We start from the raw sequence: 22,333 nt of genomic DNA, 5'->3' as shown, positions 1-22,333 counted from the left end.
ATCGGCTCCCTGCAGGAGCTGGGGTGGGAGACGAACAACCTTTCCTCCTGGCTCTTTGCAGGCCAGCAGCCCCCTGGGACTGTCCTTCCCGTGGGGGTCCACAGCCTGCCTTGGTGGCCGGGGGACACCCAGGAGGACCGGGATGGCTCTGTGACCACCTCTCAGCCGTGCCCTTCTCTTGCAGCGGGCTCCCAGGACAGCCTGCTGGAGATCACCTTCCGCTCCGGCGCCCTCCCCGTGCTCTGCGACCCGACCACCCCGCAGCCCGAGGACACCCACCTGCCGCAGCTGGGCCCCGGCTCGGGCTTCCCCAGCGCCCTGGGCAGCCCCATAGGTAGGAACGACTGTCTGGTGAAGCTGGAGTGCTACCGCTTCCTGCCGGGCTCGGGGCCGCACGCCCCGGAGCCGGCGCTGGGCAGCCTGGAGCTCCTCAAGTTCCGCGAGTCGGGCATCGCCTCCGAGTACGAGTCCAACACGGACGAGAGCGAGGAGCGCGACTCCTGGTCCCAGGAGGAACCGCCGCGCCTGCTCAACGTCCAGCCCCGGCAGGACCTGGGCGACAGCCTGGAGGACGAGATCGCGGTGTAGGGCACGGCAGGAGGTGGCGCGGAGCAGCCGGGAGCCCTGGCGGGGCCGGGGCCGGAGGAGGGAGCGCGGGGCCGGAGGGCAGCGTGTGGCGCTGTGCCGTGCCCAGGGGAAATAAATGGCACCCGGAGACGTGCCAGCTCAGCAGGAGCAGGGCACAGACCTCGTCCTTCCCCAGGCTGTGTCCCTGCTGCCAGCCCCGTTGTCCCGAGCTCAGCCAGCCCTCAGCACCCTCAGCTTCGTGCCAGGCTTGTGCTGCTCCCTGGTCCCCGTGCCTGCCCCCGGGCTGCGTTGAGAGGTCAGAAGTAAGGGAACAAAGAGCCCTCAGCACCATCACAGCCCCGCAGGGCCCTGTCGCGCTGCTGGCATCACTGCCAGAGCCCCACGGCACACAGCTGCCCAGCAGCCCCAAACTGCAGAGGTCGGCCCGTGCCTCCTGTGCCGGGTTGGGAGGTGGTGTAAGTGGTGTTACTGCGGGGGGAGCGGCGAGACAGGCGAAGGTCTTTGCTGGGGGAATGAGAGAGCAGTTGCGGGGTGGTGAGCGGGGATGGGAGGGAGCCAAGAGCCAGTATGGGGCAGTGAGTGGGGTTTCTGCATGTGGAGGTGGCGGGAGAGGAGGCTGCGGCTGTGCTGTCGGGATGAGCGGCAGTGTGGGTGCGTGGGCGAGAGCAGGGGGACACTGGGGATGAGCCTGGAAAGGTGAAGGGGTGAGAGGAGGTTGCACAGGATGGCCGGGCACGGGCAGCTTTGGCAGGGTGCTGGGGCTTGCGGTGCTTTGGGACAGGGTTGGTCCCTGCCCAAGGCAGGTGGAGGGTGCGTGGGCACTGCCTGCCCCTCCCCGGGGCTGCAGAGCGGGGAGGGAGTCATTACGGGCACGGAGCGGGGAGCCAGGGAGCGCAGCACGGGGCGTGCGGTCCTCCTTCCCCTCGCTGCCTGGTCCTGGAGCTCCTCAGCACGGCTGCCAGGCTTCGAAGCCTTTCTGGTGTTCTCAAGCCATGTTTTCAAGTGCTTCCCTGCACCCACCGCCACCACCAGCTCCCTGCTTCGCTTTACAGACAAAACCCACCGCATTTCCCAGCAGGTGCTTGCCTGCAAACCAGGGCTGGCAATGGCTGTGCGGAGACAAACACACACAGACCCTCTGTGGGGAGCGAGCTCTCCTCCGGCAGGCACTGTGCTCGTTTGGATTCGGGGTGGTTGCTTTTTGGGAGAAGCTGAGCCCGGTTCGAGGGTCTCTGGCCCCCCCAGGAGGTGATGCCAGGAGGTGATGCCAGCTGTGAACATTGCTGGGAGCTGCCAAGTGCCTGCCCGGGAGCAGCGGGCAGACCGGGATGGAGCTGGCGGGTGGCACGGGTGAGGACCAGCTGTGCGCAGGGGCTCCTTCACGAGCCTGGTTTGCGCCCTCCAGAGGGGCGAATCCGGGATGTCAGGGTGCCCCAGCAGCCCCCCAGAGGCCGGTGGTTGTCCTTAGGGGCCCCCACAGGAGCCTTTCCCTTCTCTGCAAGCACATTTATCAGCTGCCCGCTGCTGCGGCCTCCAAGAGGCCGCAGCTGAAGCGATACGAGCCGGAGCCCTGATGCCCCCCTGCTCCCTGAGGAAACGCTGGGAGAGCTGGGGGTTGGCACGGTCATTTTCCACTCCTTCCACCCTCCTGTCCTGCTTCTGCTTCGCTTTGTCGCTTGCCTGCTGCTCTCCCCTTGGCCGGCTCTGTCTGCTCGCTGTGCCTGCGCCTAACCCCTCGCTGCGCATCTCCTCGCCTCGAGCTCGTGCTGTGCTCTGCTGCTCGGCCCCCTGCCGAGGGAGGCCCGTGGCTTCCTCCTGCCCCAGTCCCCCTGGGGCTGAGGAGCGGGGTGTGGGTGAGACCCCCGGGGCAGGCGAGGGCTGTGCTGGGCGCTGCCCACCCAGGAGGAGGCTGGATGTTGAGGGCGGCGGGGCTGGCAGGAGCTGGGGGTCCCAGAGGGAAGGCAGGACGAGTTCTGTGCCGGGCCTCTTAGCAGCAGCGAAGAGGGAACACGAAGGTCAAAGCGACCGTGAGATGGTGGAGCTCAGGGTCCTTAGGGCAGGGAGGAGGGTGAAAGGCAAGCTCGCAAGCCTGGGCTTCAGAAGAGCAGACCTTGGGCCTCCCCAGGGGTCTGCTTGGAAGAAGCATCCTGTGGGACAAGACCCCGGAGGGCACAGGGACCCAGGAAAGCTGGCTAATGCTCAAGGATCACCTCCGAAAAGCTCAGGAGGTCCATCCCATCAACGAGGAGGTCAGGCAGGAACGCCGGGAGGCCTGCGCGGGTGAACAAGGAGCTCCTGGCCCAACTCAGACCCAAAGAGGAAGAGTACGGAGGGGGGAAGCAAGCATGGACATTGCCCAGGCACCCAGGGATGAAGTTAGGAAAGCTAAAGCCAAAATAGAACTGAAGCTGGTCAGGGACGTTAAAGCCATCGGGGCCAGTGATGGGCCCCATGGCCCCCACCATCTGGGTGGGGGCACCCTCACGAGGCTGCCCGTGGCACGGAGCTGGGGGCAGTGGGTGACGCCAGGGGCCCTCAGCGGGCTGGAGAGGCGGCTGGTGGCACCGCAGGCAGCTCAGCGAGGGCAAGCACCAATTCCCTCCTTGGAGATCCTCAAAAGTCGCCGGGACGTGGTCCTGGGCAGCCTGCTCTGAGCATCCCTGCTCGAGCAGGGGTTGGAGTAGGTGACATCCCGAGGTCCCTTCCAGCCTCAGCCCTTCTGTGATTGTTTCAGTGTCCCCAGCGGTGGCCTGGTGCCCAGCGGAGCCCCCCGAGGGGACAGAGCAGCGGTGGGTGCTGGTAGCAGGGTGCCCTGGGGGCAGACGAGGGCAGGAGCAGCAGCAGGCAGGGCATCTCCTCCAGGCCCGGCTGCCTCGGGAAGCAGCAGGCAGTGCCGAGCCAGCTCCCTGCCTGCAGCCTTGGGCTGGTGGCCAGCGCTGCCCGCAGGGGGTGGTGACCGATGCCCCGGGGCCGAGGGGGTGCCGCTGCCCCCCGTGCGTCACCGGAGCCGGCTGGGAGCCAGCCCGTGCCGTGGGTACGTGTGTGAATGATCCTCCTCACCCGGCGCTGCCTACCAAACGCCTCTCTGGCCTCTCACTTTTGTTACGGACCTTGACTGGGAATTTATAGCTCTATTTTTTGTCCTTTCTTTTTCCTACAACTGTCGTGTTACTAACTGTCGACCCAGTCTATCTGGGAAACCAATCTGTCAATGTAAGTGCACTTAACCCTTGGGTGTTGTCATCAGTTGATTGGCTTTTGCTAAATAAATCTTTCTATTTCTCAAGGCTTTCTGTTGTCTCTTCCTTCTCGCTGGCTCTCTCCTTCTGTACTCCTCCTGCCCTCCACGCTCTGCCAGGCCGGGCGGCAGCCAGCACCGGCACCCCTGGCATCGCACAGCGCCCTCGGAACCGAGCATCCTTCCCCGCGGGACCCCCAGCCCTCCCCTGCAGCTCGGCTCTGCCTGGCTTGTGGTGCCAGCCGCAGGCTGGCCGTGAGAGCGAGGTGCCCCGAAGAGTGTTTTTGGGGTAGAGGCGTGGTGTGGGCTTGTCTCAGGGCTGGCTGATGGTTGGAGGGTGCCCGATGCTGCCTCCAGGGTTTCCAGATGCTGAGCAGCGCTTTCCAGGCTCCGTGACTTTTTTTTTTTTTTTTGGGCTGCTGGGAAGGAAAAGTCAGGAACGGCCTCTTAAAGGACATCAGAAGCACTGGGTCAGCGAGGGGCTGCGGCGCAGCCGTGCCTCCCGGGAGAGCAGCAGGCCCTGCTCCGCGTGGCGTTTATTGCGCTGGCGGCCGCAGCGATGGAGCAGTGCCCTCCCGCGGCGGCCGGGGCTGCTCGGGTGCCGGGGGGGGCCTCGGCCTCCTGCGCCTGGTGCTCCTTCTCCAGCAGGACCTTGAGCTTGCGGTAGTACGCCTTGCAGCTGTAGCCCTCCTGGGAGCTGTGCTGGATGTGGGTCTTGAGCGCCCAGAGCGTGGGGAAGACGCGGCAGCACGCCCTGCACTTGTAGCCGTGCTGCGGCACCGGCTGCCCCCGCGCAGCCGCGAGGATGTCCCGCACGGTGATGCTCACCCTGCTGGTGGTCTGCCGGCCCTGCTGGGAGGGCTGCGGCTCCTCCGAGGAGCAGGAGGAAGAGCAGATGGTCTCCGAGAGGTTGTCGGCTTCCTCTGGCTCCTGGGCGCCGATGGCCAGGCCGGAGGAGAGGTGCTGCTGGGAGGCTGCTGCGGTGCAGGTGAAGTAGCTGTACGGTGAGAACCAGGGCCGGTAGATGGTGCGAGCAGGGAGCTCGCTGCCCGGCGAGGCTGCGGCTGCAGAGGGAAGGGCAGCAGTGAGTCGGGGGTCCCTGCACGAGCTCGGTCACCCACGGGGATGGGAGCGGTGCTGGAGACGCAGGAGGGGCCCAGTCCCCAGCACAGTGCTGAGCCCATCTCTGCCCAGAGCCCTGGCTGCTGGGCTGGGCTGTCTGAGCCTCGGGGGGATGCTGAGGTGACTGTTTCTGTCCCTGAGTGTCCCCCCAGCATGGAGAGCATCCCTTCCACCATGGGACACGTGGCTGGAGAGCTGGCGAGACACCCACCAGCACGAGGAAGGCTCACCCTGCGGCCAGGTGGGGCTGTCCCACGCGGAGCTGCACAGGCACGGGGGCAGCGCTGGGGGTAGTGAGCTGGCGCTGCTGGAGGCAGCACCCACAGCCTTCGGGATTCCTGCTGGGAAGACGTGGGGTGAGAAGGAGAGCAGCGCAGAGGCGGGCTGCGACGGCAGGACCCCCCCGGTCCCTAAAAAGCACCCTTTGCCACGTGGGGCCCCCTTCCCCTGCCCACCCAGGCAGGTTTGCCCAGCTGGAGCACTGCGTGCCCCCCTGCCTGGGTGCAGCCCGCGGGCACCAGCCTCACCAGGCAGGCTGCCGGGGTCCCAGGGGCAGGGGGGCTTCAGGCTGCCCCTCCTGGTGCCACAGGGCATGGCCCCCACTGGCAGGGACGGCACGACAAAGCTCTCCATCCCCCTGGTGCAGCTTCTGTGCCGAGGCCCTAGCGCCACGCTGCCGTGGTACCGTCAGCTGATGTCACTGAGGGCTGGTGCCACGCGGGCACCGCAGGGAGCTTCTGGGCACCAGGCGCAGCCCTTCCGAGGCGCTTTTCAGGGACCTGGTGTTCAGAGACCTGCTGGCTCCGTCAATCAGGGCTGCCAGGATGCAAGGGGCGAGGTGTGGGGGTGCTCAGCCACACAGGCTGCAGCTGGTCCAGTGCAGGATGGTGCAGTAACATCGGGGTTTTGCACCCACACCCGGTGAATCCTATCTCTGTAGGCAGCCAGGCAGGGGATTGGCACCGCACCTCGCCTGGCAGCATGGAGTGAGCATGCAGAAGGGCCAGGCCTGCTGTCCCCTTGGTAAACCCTCTTTTTCTCTTTTTTTTTTCCCCACAACCTGCTTCCCAAGCTGCTCGGTACCAGGTAAGAGATGCTCTTGGTGTGCTGTCAGTACCAGCATGGTGCCCTGGGCTTGCTGCTCCCTCGTCTCACCCCGTGCTGTCCCCGCTGCATGCACTGCCCTGCACAGGCACGGCACGGCTGCGGGGCCACAGGAGCAGCCTCCCTGTCCCCAAATTGTGTTCCCCCCCGTGCTGCTGGTGGGCAGCTCTGAGATGCTTGCCCCCTGCAGCCCAGCTCACACCCGCTCTCTGCTCCCTTTCCCTTCCAGTGGACCAGAGCATGTTTGAAAACGCCAGTGCCAGCACGGCACCCACCCCGCGCCCGCAGCACGTCCCCGCGGGTGCCCCAGCGCAGCCCTCCCGCCCTGCTGGCAGCCAGCACCTCCGCAACCTGGGCAAGGCCGTGGGGGCCAAGGTGAACGATCTCCTGCGCCGCAAGGAGCCGGCTGGCCCCCCCGGCGTGGGGGTGACGGAGGTGAATGCCAGCGCCGGTGCCGCGCTGGGCATGGGACAGCTGGCAAGCGAGGATGGGTGAGTGTCCCTGCTGCGTGTGCCCCGTGGCAGGGATGTTTGGGCAGGCTGGAGGGGCCCTGGTGTGGGGCTGCGTGTCACTGCTCCGCTCTGCTTGCAGGCCCCCGGGGCTGGATGCCTTCCCCCGGCTGGACCCGCCGCCCCCCGTCACCAAGAAGAGGACTCCGCGTGCCCTGAAGACCCCGCAGGACATGCTCATCGCACCCCAGCCCGTGGGCAGCAGCGTGGCGGAGCCCCCCGAGCTGCCCCCAGCACACCCTGACCCTGCGGAGGAGTGGCTGGGGGCAAGGGACCTGTCCCCTGTGGAGCACCCTGGGGTGCTCGGTGCGACCAGTGCCTCGGCACCAAGTGGGGACCAGCCGACTGGTGCCCTCCCCGTGCCCGACCTCATCCACAAAGGCAGCCTGGAGACCTCACCCCGCACCGAGAAGTCTCGGGGACCAGGGCTGGAGCATGAGCTGCCAGGGAGCGCAGGGCAGCCAGAGCCGTGCACCCCGAGCCGGGAGGCGGAGGGTCCCCATCCTGACCTGCTGTCCTTCGAGTAGCAGCAGGAGAGGGGCACAGTGGGGGCTGGCTCTCCCAAACACGTCTCTCGCTGCTGCTTGCTCTTCTTGGGGTTGCTATTTTGGGGAGGGGGGGAGCCCTAGGCTAGCAGGAGCCATTCCTGAGCCATCATTCCCGAACCCCTCCTCCCCAGATGCCCAGGAGGAGCACAGCCTCTCTTGCCACCGCTTCTGCAGCCTGTCCTCATGAGTGGCTGCAGAAGTGCCAGGACCCTCCTCATGCCTACATCCCACCCCGTGTGCCCGCTGAGCAGCCCCATCCCGGGGGTGCCTGCAGGCTCTCGCAGCCCTGCTGCGCGCTGCCCCCAGCCCCGAGGTGTTTCCAGAGGCCATCCCTTTGCAGTGCCATCTCTTTGCTGTGGAGCCCCAGCCCCAGGAGCCCTGCTCGTGGCATGAAGCCGGGGGCAGCAGCGTGGGGCGCCTGGGGCTCTGCAGGTGCCCCGTGCGAGGCTCCCCCCTGCAGCTCCTGCTTGTGTCTTGGTCTCAGCGCTGCCACCACGGGCAGGACCAACCTGCCCAGGCGGGCACCCCGCTCTGTGTGGACCAGCTCCACTGCTCTGTTATTTCTGGGGGTGGTGGAGCTTCTGCATGAGACCGGGACACAAGAAGCCACGCGGTCCCCTGATACCGCTCTATGATTGTTTCTGGATGAGCTGCAGGAGAGGTTATCCAGCGTGGGGACCCCTGGGCGGGTGCAAGGAAGCCGCTCTGAGATGGCACCCGTTACCTGGAGCATCCTCACCTCAAAACGTGGTCACGAACTGCCTTTGGGCAGGGCTGGGCTGGGACAGATCTCACAGCCCCACCAGTGCCACAGAGGGGAGGACAACCCAAGGGGGACCTTCTAAAGCCACAAACCGCCTTCCACCAGCAGTCCTGCGGGCACCGTGCATCCCCTGCTGCTGGCGGCCGGCGTGCAGCAGGGCCTGGGGCGCCAGAGGTGGGCTGGAGCGTTTCCTCCTGCTGCCCCCGAGCCCCTTGGTGCTGGGGTAGAGAACACCCTGCCTGTAATGGGAACACCCTGCCTCTAACGTGGCTGTGCTGTACGTGGCCGGTGCCACCCCACAACGCGGTGCGTATGCGTGTGCTGCCCGGTGAACGCATGTAGGGCCCTGTCGATGGAGACGAGGGCTTGCGGCCCCTCTCCGAGCACCCAGCGTCTTCCAACCCTGCACCCCGCTGCAGGTCCCGTCCCTCTATTTATGTCCTCCGGGATGCGCGTGTACTTTGGGACAAAAGATGCGGATTGCACAATAAACGTGTGGGGTTTTTTTTTATTATTATTATTAATCGCTGACGCCTAGCACCCCCTCTGTGGCCCCTGGGGGCGCTGAGGGGGAACCGGGGCTGTACTGAGGGAGCCGGGGCGGCGCTGAGGGGACCGGGGCGGCGCTGAGGGGACCGGGGCGGCGCTGAGGGAGCGCCGGGCCCCGCTCCGCCCCGTTTCCGCCGTCATGGCGGCCGGAGCCCGGCGGCGGCGGCGGCCGAGCCCGGCTGCGGGAGCCGGAGGCGGCGGCGGTGGCGGCGGCGATGTGAGGCGAGGCTGAGGCCGAGGCGAGGCGGCGCCATGTCGGGCTGCGTGTGGGGCGCGGCGCCGCCGCCGCCGCTGCTGCTGGAGGCGCTGGGCCGGCTGTGGGAGGTGCAGGCGCCGCTGGGCAGCGGCTCCTCGGCCTCCGTGTACCGGGTGCGCTGCTGCGGGGACCCGCGGGCCCCCCCGGGCGCCGTCAAGGAGTTCGTGGCTCCCCCGGCGCGGCCCGGCCCCGCTCGGCGCCCCGCTGCCCGCCCGGCCGCCGCCGCCGACTGCGCCGAGTACGGGTTCCGCAAGGAGCGGGCCGCCCTCGAGCACCTCCGCGGCCACCGCAACATCGGTAACGGCGGGGGGACCCGCACCGAGCCCCGGCACCGCGCCGGGGGGAGGGACCGGGGCCTGCGGCGGGGGCGGCGAGATGGGGCACCCGGGGTGGGCGGCTGGGGACGGGGGTGGGGGCCCCGGGGCGGGCAGCAGGGGACAGGGACAAGGACGTGCCCTCCGAGGTGGGCAGCTAGGGATAGGGGTAGGGACCCCGAGGTGGGCAGCTGGGGACAGGGACAAGGATATGTCCCCCGAGGTGGTCATCTGGGGACAGCAGGGACAAGGACGTACCCCTTGAGGTGGGCAGCAGGGGACAGGGACCCAGAGGTGGGCACTTGGGGACAGGGACAAGGGCATGTCCCCAGAGGTGGGCAGCTGGGGACAACAGGGACAAGGACATGCCCCCCGAGGTGGGCAGCACCCCCCGGGTGAGGCAGGGCTGCTCCCCTCCCTGCAGGCTTGCCCACTGCTGATTTTCATCAGCTGCAGAGGGGGGACAGGGCCGGCCGTCCCCTGTGGCTCCCTCTGGTTGGGAAGGGTTCCCCTGAAGAAGCAGCTGCCTGCTGCAGGTCCGGGGGTCTTCCCGGGGGTGCTGGAGAGGAGCGGAGTGCAGTAATGGTGTAGTTGCCCGTTACCGACGCCTGTCGCCGTGTCTCGCCGCAGTGACGCTGTACGGCGTGTTCACCAACCACTACTCTGCGAACGGCCCGTCTCGCTGTCTCCTGCTGGAGCTGCTGGACATCAGCGTGTCCGAGCTGCTGCTGCACTCCAGCAACCAGGGCTGCTCCATGTGGATGATCCAGCACTGTGCCCGAGATGTTCTGGAGGCCCTGGCTTTCCTGCACCACAAGGGCTATGTGCACGCGGACCTCAAGCCACGCAACATCCTGTGGAGCGCGGAGGAGGAGTGCTTTAAGCTCATTGACTTTGGACTAAGCTTCAAAGAGGGGAATCAGGTTTGGAATGTGCTGCTCTCGGAGCAGTTTGCTCTCTCTTGAGTTGCGCGGGTCTGTGATGACCTCAGCTCCTGGGGGAAGGAGCGGAGATGACCTGATCGGGATAGTAGCTGAGCTGGTGCTGAGGGTTTCCTGGAAGGCTAAAATGTGGTCTGGCCCGTGAAACAGAAGCCGGTGTTCCCGTTCTCCCTGCGTGTCTCTGATTACTGTTGATGTCAGTCCTCGCGCTACCCACAACCGTAGATTCCAGAGTTAACGATTCAGCTTCCTGGGAAGCTTGCTAGTTTTCATGTGGTCAGATGAGCGAGAGCAGCCAGATCTGTAGGATCTCTTTTATCATCCCTTATCGTACATAGTAGTAATCCAGGCTTCGCCATCGGTCAATTGCATTATCTCTAGCGGTGTCCTTGTTCTTGTCTTTACTTTCATCCTATCTTCAGCAGCTTCCCTTTTTAAGTCTGGATGTTTCTTTCCCACGTGACTGGGTTGACCAAAGCCCTGATTGCGGCTAGGCAGCGTCTGTTCTGTCCTGACGTGGACAGATCTGTGCCTGTTCTGCTCCGCTCTTCCTGTTCGCTGAGCTTTCACTCCCTCTTCATACTGTCACTTGTTTATTTCGGTGATAACGGGTTTTGTAAGTTTGTCCTTTCCCCTTTTATTCCCTTCTGTGGCCTCCAGTGAAAGCAGAGGGACTGTCTACACAGAGCCTGGGGAGGTTCTGCTGTTGGCTTGACAGAATTTCCTGTCATCCTTCCCTCTCTTAGGAACCGTCTGTGAGGGGTATCAGTAAAGCGTTTTATCAGATAGCCCCGTAGCAAATTATCCTTTGGTCACTGGGCAGTAAGTCGTAAGTGAGCTATGACTCTTCTTTACACACAGTGTCCTGGCTTCTCCTTGCACTCTTCTCATCTAAGAGGTTTTCGGATTTTTTTTTTTGACTGTTTTAACCTGGTATTGACAGTAAAGCTCACTGATCCGCAAATATCTGAGGACTGCGTGGGTGACCTGTCCCTGAATGGTTTAGTACAACATCAGATTTTAACGTGTGCACTCCTTAACAACTCCTCCGTGTTGTGCTTTGGTCCTCCCACACTCTTGGCTGAGCACCGTTTCGTGCTGGTAATCTGCTGCTGTCTATCAGCAGAAAACACTCTCCTGGTGTCCTGTGTCTGAGGCAGATATTTTTTTTTTCTTCAGGTCTGTGTTTTGCTGCTCGCTCTGGGAGTTGCCTCATAATACTTGATCGTGCATTTTATTTGCTTCGACTTTTGCTTCCAATCTGCCTTCTTTGGGCTGAGTTTCCTCCTCTGGTTCCCGTAAATATGCTGCCTGTTGGGGTGAACCTTCTGACCCTGCTTTGAATACGTACTGGCTATCAGCCTCTCCTCCCCACCCCTGCCGTGTCTAGCTGCGTACATGTACGCATTCCTTATCTGAGTCAAGCCCGTGTTCCTTGCGTTTGGGACAACTCTGCTCAGCTTATTCTTGCATAACTTTCTGCAGTTACTGTTTAACAGGGACTGGCTGTACACAGAGCAAGGTCTCAGCCACACGAATCTCTGAAAATACTTCAGATAGCAGGAGTGAAATTCCCTCTCTCTGTTTTTGCTGGCGGCGTTGACCACGGCGTTTTCCGTGTCTCAGAGTGTTGTTTGGTGGGGCTGCTAAACTGCTGCTTTCACCATGCTAGAGGTTTTGCTCTTTGCTGATTGGAGGCAGTACCCTACTGAGCAATTTGTGTATCATATTTTTTTGGTTTATGAAACAATTCTAAGCTCTGTTGCCTAAAAATGCCTTTTGTAGTCTTTATTTCCAATTGGAGAGCCAGCTAATTTTGGTTTGAATATATTCCATGGCTAAGAATTCCCAGTCCTGTGCCTTCTCCAGGAAGTAAGCTTCCATATTCTTCTGTCATCCCTCGAGTCACATCAGGGCGTTTAAAACGAGCCCTCCTATATCAGAAAGACCCAGCGTCCAGTTTATCATCGGGCATTCGAAGGACTTGACAAAACCACGGCCGACTGATCTGGCATCGGCTGTGAGCAGGAGGTCGGACTGGAGACCTTCTGAGCAGCCTCTCCAATCAGCCCTTGTGTGATTCTGTGATTTTCCTGTTTTCTTTTAATCAGACAGTGTGTGGGTATTTGCCTCTGCCAGCCACAGCAGCTGAGCAGGTATTGATTGCTGCAGCACTTCCCTCTGCGAGGGGAGAGGAGGAAGAGGCGCGTGGGAAGCGCCTTTGATAATTTCCTTGTCTGAGTGTTAGATGCCTGCTTTTAATGTCGTGTTCCAGAGAACAGCAGCACCTGAGCAATGGAAGCTGTTACTGATCCTCACTGCTCATTCTGAGCGTTTTGTGCTCTCGTACAGCTGATGTGGGAGCGTGCTGTGGGTGCACCGCCCTTATCCTGAAGCTTCCAGCGTCCTCCGTGCTTGCACAAGGTTAACAGGCCAGTCCACCGTGACATCCAGCCACTTCCTCCAGGCCGTGCTGTCGTTCAGAGAGCTCAGATGCTCGTGGGATGGCTGCTGTTTAGCTAGATGTTTTCTCCTCCATTTTTTTCCCCCTTCATCAACACAGCAGTACAGCAAGCCGAACTGCCTTCTGACACGACTGGCTGTACGATGCTTTCTGTCAAGTCAGCAGCGGTATTTTGGTGACCCGTTTGGACGTGCCTCTGTAAACTGATTTAAGGTTAGAGCAGAGAGCCTGTATCTGCAAAAATTAACCTTTTTTTGTGTTTGTTTGACCTTCTGTAGGATGTGAAATATATTCAAACAGACGGGTATCGGGCTCCAGAGGCAGAACTGCAGAACTGCCTGGCACAGGCAGGGCTCCAGAGCGAGACGGAGTGTACCTCTGCTGTGGATCTGTGGAGTCTGGGAATTGTTTTACTGGAAATGTTCTCAGGAATGAAACTGAAACATACAGTCCAATCTCAGGAATGGAAGGTGAGTGAGAACTGCTGTGGGCGTTCTTGCTTATGCCAAGCAAGTCCTCCTGCTGCTTGTGTGCACCTTGGATTTGTCAGGTAGCACCTGGCAACTAGAGAGTGTTTCCTTGATGTGTCTATAATCCTATTGTCCTGGGAATTAAGGTTTCAAAGCCTTAGAGACCTGCCCGCCCTGTGGGACTGACGTGTCTGAACACTGCCTGTGTTCAGGCTACTGAAATCCTACAGCTCCAGGATTCTGTGTTCGGAGCCTGTGTCTCCCCAAGAATTGGGAAGTTAATTGTGCTGGCTGTAGTGCCGCACAGACAGAGGAACAACATACGTGGATGAGGGCTACTATTGCACTACTGTTTCCTTTCATCCCTAATTACCACTTATTTTTCTTCCCAGGCAAACAGTTCTGCCATCATCGACCGCATTTTTGCCAGTGAAGGGGTGGTTAATTCAGCCATTCCAGCTTATCACCTCAGAGACCTTATCAAAAGGTATCTTCCTGCATTTACTAAGCGTTGCTTAAAGATGTGCCCTGTGAAGCCTTGCGCCTTGGAGCCCACACCTACCACTTTTTTTTTTTAATGTCCTTGCCACTATGCTAGTCACAAGTGCAAGCATTAGCTATATTAGCTGTGCTTTCATTAGCCCGGTATTATTAGCTGCTCCGAATCCCATTTTTGACAAGATGTGGGAGCTTCTTGAAGTACGATCACTTTTATGAGACCGCATGTGTGTGTGAGACAGGAGCAGAGTGGCCTGGAGAGGTGGAGCTGGAACATGCAGTGTTCATTGTGAAATTCTAAGTGAGCAACTTCCATAATTTGGTGCTGAAAGACATCTCAAAGCAAAACCTCCTGTATTATGTACTTGAAACGCTCTCAAGGGATCCTTCTGGTGTGCTTAAGCTGTGAATTGGAAGATGTGCTCTTGACTGTTCTCTTTGTACCATAAGCACCCGAAAGATAGGCTATTCCTCGGTGCTGGCTTCCAGCCCAAGCTGAATTTGATGCAGGAACGTCTCATGCAGGAGCATAAGGATCTCTCTTCTCTTGCAGCATGCTTCATTGTGACCAAGGAAAGCGAGCCTCCGCTGAAAAGGCTTTATGCAGCCCGTTCTTCAGCATTCCCTTTGGTAAGTTGTGCACACCGGCCCTGCTCGCAGCTTTGTCCGCGTATACTGGGAGCAGCAGGGGTGCGCAGCTGTTCCTGGTTCTGTCCTCGCTGCTGCTCCCTGGTGTTGTGGCACTTGTCAGCCCTCTGGTACCACGGCAGACAGGTCAGAGTGTTGCCCCTGCTCTCAGTGCTGCCCTGTTCCTGTGGCCGTGCGGGCTGCCACTTTTCCTTGGTGGACTCCCTCTAAATCCTGCTCAGATCGAACTGACCAAGGGTGTGCTGACAACATTATTCAGCTGGGGGGACAGACGTAGACAAGGCACGTAGCTGGCATTATGACCCTTAAGGTGCTTTTTAAGAGTGCTGTGCTGTTTATGGGAGGCTGATGGCTTTTACGATGCCGAGAGTTTCCCAGTTCAGAAGCTGGGGATGGGAGCAAGCAGGGCAGTGGCTGGTGGCTGCCTCTGCCGCTGCCTCCTCCTTGTGGGCCGAGCAGTCCCAGTGCGTTCTGGTGCTGGAGCCTGTATTGGCGCCTGTCCAGGAGAGTGTGAGCCTACGTTTGCAGTGACGAAGGTCACGGAGGAGGTCAGGGCCTGCCTTTCCTCACGTCCGCATGGCAGGTCAGACAGTTGTCACTGTCGCTTTGATCTAGCACTTTCTCTTCAATTGAGGAAAAAGGTGGTGTTCCGCAGGACTGCGTGTTCCCCCAGAACCCCCCCATGCAGACTGCCAGCAGCAGATGGGCAGGGCCTGCCCTGTTTAGGCTCATATCCCTCCCCATTTTCTGTTCCAAAAGCTCCACAGTAGCATTCTTCAGAGATTGCTGGCTCTCAGAGGACCGGCAAAGAGCTCTGCATCCAGCTTTTCTGCAGCATAAGTCAACGTTTCAGGCATCCAGCTTCTTACTGGGCTAGTATTTTCTCTTTGAGCCTTGCTTTTCCTAAGCTGCTTGGCATAGCTTGCAGTGAAGGCTGTTAAATATCGCGTCTTCCAAGGCTGCATCTAGATGTTGGCATCCCTTTGTATTGGCAAAGGTAAGCAGCTCATCCTGCTTTTAAAACTTCTCTTGCATTTCAGAAGCTGGGGCTGTTGTAATCAAAGCCACTTTCCATGGAAGCAGCTGAACCTTTCTGCCAGTTTTGCTTTAGAGCAGAGGGAATAGTGTTTTGGCAGTACTTCCACATCTAGTTTTAAACACACAGACCTCTAACTGTACCCTCTTGTACTAGAAAGGTGCTCCTGTGGTCAGTGCTACAAGTTTATAAAACAGCTCCGATTTTTCTTAGTTGCTGGTTCTCTCCTTTGCCTGGCTTACACGTAAGCGTGTCTGCACAAAGAAGCATTTACTGTTGCTTTCCTAGGAAGTCAGAATGCGAGCTGTCATTACCTTTCACTTGGACACGGTTATTCTGTTTAGAGCAAAGACAGCTGAGAATGGCTTTCCTTGTCGGTTACAGCCAAGACGTGACTTTCCAGTTACTCAGCTTCTTTCCTGAGCTGCTCGTAAGCTGCAGCCAGCTGTGTTGTCAGTGCAGTGGGCGTCACCTGGGACTCTGAATGGGAGCAGAGGTGCTGGGCAGAAAGTTTGTCCTAGGACAGAAGGGTGTTGCAAGAAGTGCATTTGTCACTTGGTTATAGGAAGACAGATGGCTCCGAGTTGTAGAGCTTGGTTTGTCTCCCTTCTCTCAAAAAGACACATGAAAGGAAGGACAGATGTACTTGAGTAAAAGGAGCCGCACACAAGGCCGAGGCAATGGTTAAATGTGCTTTCAGTTCCCTATTTGTCTGATGCTATCTCTTGGTTGCCAACAGCCCTAAGGAGGAATGGTCGCAGCAGTTCTCTTGGAGCTGACTGTGACACCTCTCTTTGAAGGGATGTTCCTGAGTGCTGTCTGGGCATCGTCTAGATAAGGCCTTTCATCCTCCAGGCTTTTCATAAGGATTCCTCCGTGTGACATGGTAGAAGATTTGCAGTGTGTGTGCTTGACTAGCATCTCCTCTTGCACTGTAAAATCGAGGTCGTGCCTGTGCCTGGCAAAGATGTCAGCTCCTTGGTGCGCGTTGTGTGCTTAGCTTGGAAGAGTGTTTCCAAGGGAGTAATCACCCGCTATCTTTGCAAAGCTAGTCAGAAGGCTCAGGCTGGAGAACCGGAGCCATTTCTTCCCTTTTCTCTCCCGTTTCATATTCAAATGTGAGACCCATGAGCCCTGCTGTTGTGTTCAGATGCTGTAGCTTGCTGATACAAATAAAAGTGTGTTCATGCTCTTGAAGCACTGCAAGTTGGACTCCCGGATCTTAAATTGACAGACCTGCCGGTCCCTTTCAGGAACATGAAATCGAGCTTTTTTTGTTGAAGTGGCATCGTCTGTCCTTGCTGCTTTGAGTTGCTAGAAGTCCTGAGTGTCCTCCCAGATGTGGTTCTCGTAGTCTGACGTTAGTCTGGCCACCTCGTTCCACAGGAGGATCTGTGCAGCGCTGCTCCAAGTCATCGTGGAGCTGCCTGTTTTCTTCCAGAGCCAAGGGTCCTGTGGCAGCGGGCTTTATTTCTGCCCGTTGTAAACTTGTTCACAGGATCAGTGCTCACCCACTTTCCTCTTGCGGCACTGACTTAGTCTGTAGCACTGCATTAAGCAGCTAAATATTTTTCCCTTTTTCTGTTGTAAGGTTGTATGGTGATCTCAAAACTGCATGTTGCAGTTGGATTTTGAAGGTGGGGTTTCACATGGTGTTTAGGGAAGAACCCGAACATAACCTAGAGTCATCTGAGGCTTATGCCTTCATATAGCTTAAGAACTGAAGTTACAGAAGCTCTCTGGCCCATTTCCAGCTTGTCTGGTACCAGTAACAGGAGGAGCAGGTTACACAGTGGTTCTTTCATCTTCTTGCATTGCCATATATGTAAAAGATAGTTTGCTCAACTACCACAGCCCTTGAGGTCACATCAAGTTCTAAATGTGAGCTAAGCAGACATAATTCTAGTCTTAATTGCTCCTAGCTTTGTAATTTTAAAAGCAATTTCAGGTGCTAGCCTCGGTATAATTGCAGAGTACACTGAATCCTTTGGGAGAGCCTGTTAGCACACAGGCAAAGATAAGTTGGAAACGGGGAAAATACATTACCTGTAAATGCAGGTAATGATGGAGCGAAGTAAAACTATTGCAAAGAGCAGTCAGTTCTTGTGTATATTGAGTCAGCTTCATGTTTTCTTGCTCCTTTGATTTCTTTTCTCTAACTCTGTGGGTGTCAAACAGCTCCCCATATCGAAGATTTGGTGATGCTCCCCACGCCTGTGCTGAGGCTGCTAAACGTTCTAAGCGATGCTTCTCTGCAGAGCGAAGAAGAATATGAAGGTTGGTGTGTGCTGTGCAATTCACGTATAGCAATGTCATCTCACTGTTTTGTTACGATTTGGGGGTGAGAGAGCAAGCAGAAGAGCTATTAATAGACAAAAGAGTAGTAGCCAAAGAGCTTCTCAGCTGAGTTCTGATACCTAGAGGGTCAGCTACACCAACAGGGAATAGGCTAAGACTGAAAGATTGAGCCAAAGAGCAGAGCTTGTGGCGAGATCTTGAAGGATCTCAAATTTTAAAGAAGGTTGATTTTAATTTCCTATCTGGTTAAATGCTCACAGAGCTTGCGATGTGTTTGTGGCTCTGAGCTGCTGCTGAACGTGTACAGGGCTCTGTGGAGCCCAGGAACAGGATCCTCAAAAGTTTGCTGGCTGACTTATCCAAGATCTCAACAGAACTGAAAAATCTTGTTTGAGTTCATGAACAGTAGCAAAAACTGTACTCGGTAGGTGGCAAGGTATGTCTGTGGAATTTACTCAATTGCTCTCAAATCCAAGTGAGCAGCAAAAGCTAGGGAGCTCTGGGGATATGAGTTTAAAAGGCCGAGTTCTGCTTGCACAAAGAATAGTTTGTAGCAGCTACTTTAATTCCTCTACTCCAAGTGCAGCAGCCAAAAAAAGAAGTCATGAATTCTGAATGTTTTGGCTACTGGAAGCCTTTGTGAGCAAGAAGCACTCACTGTCTGTGTGCTTCCGAGGCCTGGTGTCAGGGATTCGCTGCCTGCAGGTCTGTCCCTGGGCCTCAGGTCAGACTGTCCTGTTCGTGGCTGTTAAGCAGTGTCAGCCTCTGCGGTGGCATTCCTGGATTATTTTAAATCGAGAGGAAAAGACTGTGTTGACTGAAAGTTCTTGAGGTGTTCATCTGGCCTTTTTTTGCTTCTTGGCAAACCCTGGTTTGCAACGTGAAAGACAACCGGCGCTTTTCTTTCTCAGATATCCTGGAAGACATAAGAGAGGAGTGTCAGAAATACGGACCGGTGGTTTCCTTGCTTATTCCAAAGGAGAATCCTGGTAAAGGCCAAGTAAGTGAAGGGAGGGAGAGGCCGTGTAATTCCCACGGACGCTGTGTGCTGCAGGACTGCTGCTCAGCTTCTGGAAGTCTCCTGGCTGACAGCAGTGCTAAAAATAGCTGGTCGTCTTGAAGGACAGCACAGGTTCCTCCCCGGTTAGGCAGGGTTCCCTAACCTGGGAGGGCCCCGGACAGCTTTGGGAGAGGAGCTGAAATAGGGAGGAGAGGGGGAGAAACCACTGGGTGGCAGAGGAACTGTTGAGGATGTCGAGCATCATCATACATTTTCCCACCATTTACCAGACACGCTCCCTGCAGAAATGAGGAGCGAGAGTTAAAATTGCCGCTCAGAGATGCATCTTCTTCCTTTTTAGCTCCACTGCTCTGGACTCAACTGAGGATAAAGGGGAAAAATTTGCTCGGGAACTGTTGCCTCAGTTGCAGGGGCGGGAGGGAGCGGGTGGCGTGCTGCCCCGGAGGCTTCACTTTTCCTCTCTCTTTTTCAGGTCTTTGTTGAATATGCAAATGCTGGTGATTCCAAAGCTGCCCAAAAAATGCTGACTGGGAAGATTTTTGATGGCAAGTTCGTTGTGGCTACGTTTTACCCACTGAGTGCCTATAAGAGAGGATATCTGTACCAAAACTTGCTGTAGGCAGTAGCAACAATCAGGAGAGTTGTCTCGCTCCTCTTCCTCACGTGTTTTACAGTTGAATGTACAAAAGAGCTTCCTAGCCCTGCTTCTGAGTCATCTGTAAAGAAGAGATGCAAAGGACTAAGACGGGCTTTGAAACCTTTACTGCTGCTTTGTGATGTGCAGAGGAGGCCTGGATGGCTTTAAGCGTGTGCTTGTGTGTGTGTCGTGCTTGCTCGTTTACATTAGACGCGTGGCTTCGCCTGCCCCGGCAGGCGCTCGGGTGCCGAGGGTGACCGTGGGAGCCTTGGAGGCAGAGCAGGTCTTGGCAAGCACTCGGAAGCGATGGAAATAAGACCGCTGAAACCTCGGCCTTAGCGCCTGGTTTCGCTCAGGGGAGAGCAAAAGGCTCTGGCTTCGAGTCTTCGCGTCCCCCAGAGCAGCAGGCAGCGGTGAGACCAGATCTGCCGAGCCTGCGGCGCTGCCCGGTCCCCGAGGGGAGCCGCGCGTCTCTCCTGGCACAAGCGGCGTGCTGAGCTCGGGGAGCGAGCCGTGGTGAGCGGAGCTTGGGTGCGTGGGTGGGCAGGGGCCGACTGGCTGGGCATAAACGCCCTCAGAGCGGCGCCGGCCTCAGGCCCAACACGACCTGGAAGCACTTTGTAGCCTGAGGTGATGTGAAAACTCTGTCGCATGGAGTCATCTTTCTAGCCCGTACCCTGTGCTGGCACTGATGCTCTGAGCTCTGCTGCCGAATCATCTGTAGCATGTGAGTGTCTGTAGGTGATATTTTTGGAAAGGAGTGCGACAGCGCGCAGTATTCTTTGTGTCTCAGCAGGGCTTCTGCCTGCGAGTCTTAGGAGAAATAACAAATATTTATCTGTTGTAGGTTCCACGCTTGGCTTTTCCGTGTTGTGCATTTTATTTTTGCATTAACCCATTAGACTTGTTGTAGATTAGAAGCACTGACACTTTTGGTCCTTCAGAGGTCACACAAAGGGCCCGAGGCAATCTGAGATCCTGTTTGGAAAGGGCTGGGCCGGTAACCAGGCTTACCTGGCCAGATTCACGTCTTTCCCAGTGTCGGGGCAACAGCCACGGTGGGTTTTTGGGACAAGAACCTGGGCGAGCAGCATCCCTGCTCCCCCCGAGCGCTCTCCCTGCTCACGTGGCTCTAAAGCACAGGCAGAAGATCTCTAACCCTGCTGAAATACTTGAGGGCAGCTGCCTAAACTGCCTCTGACCTTCCCTGGAGTAATAACGCCAATTACCTTGCAGTTTACTTCCTCGTGGTTTACTTCTCGCATCTAGCTGATGCTGGACTTGCTGGAATCCTGCACTTAAGTGGTCCCCTTGGTTTTTGCCCTGCGTGCGTGCGTGCAGCGTGTCGGAAGAACCGATGTCTGTAGCATTTCACGGGTGTCCGTGCTGGCGTGGAGTCCTGTCTGCTATTGCCCTTGCCAGACTTTCCCAGAAAGGACCAATCTCTTTGAATTTTCCTGTCGCCTTCGAGATGGTAGATTTTCCAGGAAAAAAAAATAATAAAAATCCCGCAGTGAGTTTTAAGGTGTGATTTGCTGGTCAGGCTGTTCCCAGAATGATGCTACTTCGGTGTACATAGCTGTGAAGCAGCTTTGCATAGGTGGGGTGTGTGATTCAGTGCTTTTAAGTTAACTGTCCTTGCGGTGAAGCACCTTTAGTGTCTGGAAGGAGTTGGACAATCAGTTGGGTGAGGGTTTTTTTCTACGCGAAGAGCAGTGTTGAAATTGCTGACAGTACTCTGAATGTGGCTAGACAGTGACCGACCTCCTCAGCTCTAGGTTTTTGCTGTCTCTGGCAGGCTTTGCCATCGATAGGAGCGCCGTGGCCTAGAAATTCACGCTGAGTGCCACTGTGTCGGCAGCACTGAGCTGGCTGCACATGTGCCTCAGACCCGAGGGCTGATTCTCGGCTGAAGACGAGAGCCATGCCAGGATTAATCTCTAGAGGGGAGCTACAGCCTGCTCTCGCGGCACAGTGAAGTTGTTCTGCCAGGATTTGGCTGGGGTTTTGTTCAGCTGTTTTAGTAGGAACTGCGTACATCTGCAAGATGCAGACCCCTGCTGCTCTGTTTTCTCTCTGGATGCTTGGTGACCAGGCCTGAGCACTGAAGTGAGGAAAAAAAAACCAAAACAACAACAACAACAAAGCTTATTTTTTTGGCCCTCCTGGCTAGAGGTGAGGATGCTGATCTCTGTCCTGTCACTGGGTCCAGTCCCTGGATTCCCTCTGCAGGCTGTGGGAGTGTGGAACAGGGAAGTTTAGAAACTCCTTGGAGCAGAAGGATTTTATCCCTCACCGTCTGCCTTCAGCTTGACAGAAAAAGGCTTTGAAGCTCACCCTGGTGTCTCAGCGAGCTGCCGGTGGCTTGGCATACGTTTCAGCCCTGTTAAAACCTGTGTTCCTTAACTCCAGATTGGCACAGCTTCCTTCCTAAAGCTTCCAGAGCTGCTTAACACACTGAACACCAGGGTTCGGGGGTGGCTGTGCTCCTCGGGGTGCCAGCTGTGTCCCCGGTGGGCATGGCAAAGGCAGCTGGGTGTGGGCGTCCTGGCACCAGCCAGCACGGCAACACCTCGGTGTGAAAACCAGCTGCCTGCGAAGGAGAAATCCGCTCTGGGGAGGGAAAGGATGAAAGATGGAGCCTCTGGAGACAGCAAAGCTTTGAGCAGCATCTCTGTGCTGGGTCTTGCTCGGCTCTCAGAGCTGAGGGCGAACCCTCGGCTGGTTTCTTTCCGCCCGGCTGGAGGCCGAAGGGAACCCACCGGCGTTTTTGCCTTTTTCTGCCGCTGGTGTGTGTGCGTGTGAGCAGTGAGAGAAAGTTCTTTGCACTTCCACCTATTTATTATATGCAAGGAGTGCAGCTGGTTTTAAGTCGCGGGCCAGCCCTGCGCCGTTTCACTCCCAGCTTTGTTCCCGCTGGGCTCCAGCCCCACGCTGGGGGGCTCAGGGCCGGGTCCCGTAACCGCGTGCCTCCCTCGGGCCTAGGTGTGAGCCGCCGTGCCGAGCAGATGTGCGCTTGATACCGGTGATTAATAAAGGATGCTTCGAGACACAGCGCTCCTTCGACCATCTTGCGGGGGGGGGGGGGGGGGCCTGGGGGGGCGAGGAGCGGGGGGGGGGGGGGGGGGGGGGGTCCTGGGTCCTGGCGCCCCCCGCGTGGGGCCGGGCGGCCGAGGCCCGCCCCCGGCGGCCGCCTCCCCCTCCCCGCTGACGTGGCGCGCGTTGCCATGGCGCCCCCCGCCCCGCCCTCCCGCCGTTCTCATTGGCCGCCCCGCCGCGCGGCGGGGGAGGGCGGTGCCTCCTCGCGGCCCAATGAGAACGCGCGGCGA

General features: G+C 58.0%; 3 protein-coding genes across 13 annotated transcripts in view; 2 read left to right on the top strand and 1 right to left on the bottom strand.

The window, feature by feature from the left end:
* Positions 1 to 8,383, top strand: part of NOS1AP (nitric oxide synthase 1 adaptor protein) — a 36,556-nt gene extending 28,173 nt beyond the window's left edge. For 4 of the 7 annotated variants that reach the window (XM_048080292.2, XM_048080286.2, XM_048080287.2 and 1 more), the window contains exons 10-12: positions 62 to 334; positions 6,282 to 6,543; positions 6,644 to 8,383. In XM_048080292.2, the coding sequence (XP_047936249.2) occupies positions 62 to 334; positions 6,282 to 6,543; positions 6,644 to 7,088 (980 nt within the window). In that variant the 3' untranslated portion in view covers positions 7,089 to 8,383. Of the gene's footprint in view, positions 1 to 61; positions 4,760 to 6,281; positions 6,544 to 6,643 lie in introns of those variants that run through there. The other 3 variants (XM_048080290.2, XM_048080291.2, XM_048080294.2) reach the window with 2 other exon arrangements.
* On the bottom strand, positions 4,283 to 5,704 carry SPATA46 (spermatogenesis associated 46). 5 transcript variants are annotated; one of them, XM_048080295.2, is made up of 3 exons: positions 5,179 to 5,704; positions 4,655 to 4,890; positions 4,283 to 4,528 (listed from the first exon to the last, which is right to left on the bottom strand). In XM_048080295.2, exons 1-3 carry the CDS (start codon positions 5,579 to 5,581, stop codon positions 4,298 to 4,300), a joined length of 870 nt encoding a protein of 289 aa, XP_047936252.2. In that variant the 5' UTR covers positions 5,582 to 5,704; the 3' UTR covers positions 4,283 to 4,297. The 5 variants fall into 5 exon arrangements, with proteins under 5 accessions (XP_047936252.2, XP_066857461.1, XP_066857462.1 ...); XM_067001360.1 differs by having other exon boundaries at positions 4,283 to 4,890; positions 5,179 to 5,289; positions 5,476 to 5,704; XM_067001361.1 differs by having other exon boundaries at positions 4,283 to 4,890; positions 5,179 to 5,286; positions 5,476 to 5,704.
* A 159-nt stretch (positions 8,384 to 8,542) lies between the features above and the next one.
* Positions 8,543 to 22,054, top strand: UHMK1 (U2AF homology motif kinase 1). Its single transcript, XM_067001357.1, has 8 exons — positions 8,543 to 8,974; positions 9,622 to 9,914; positions 12,675 to 12,866; positions 13,259 to 13,353; positions 13,918 to 13,994; positions 17,227 to 17,325; positions 18,258 to 18,346; positions 18,840 to 22,054. The coding sequence occupies exons 1-8, from the start codon at positions 8,674 to 8,676 to the stop codon at positions 18,984 to 18,986; spliced, it is 1,293 nt and encodes a 430-aa protein (XP_066857458.1). The 5' UTR covers positions 8,543 to 8,673; the 3' UTR covers positions 18,987 to 22,054.
* Positions 22,055 to 22,333: the final 279 nt, after the last annotated feature.

This window comes from Anser cygnoides, chromosome 8 (genome assembly GCF_040182565.1).
Source record: "Anser cygnoides isolate HZ-2024a breed goose chromosome 8, Taihu_goose_T2T_genome, whole genome shotgun sequence".
Classification (NCBI taxonomy): domain Eukaryota; kingdom Metazoa; phylum Chordata; class Aves; order Anseriformes; family Anatidae; genus Anser; species Anser cygnoides.
Note: the sequence above shows the minus strand (reverse complement) of the source record. Positions and strands in the feature narration are given on the sequence as shown.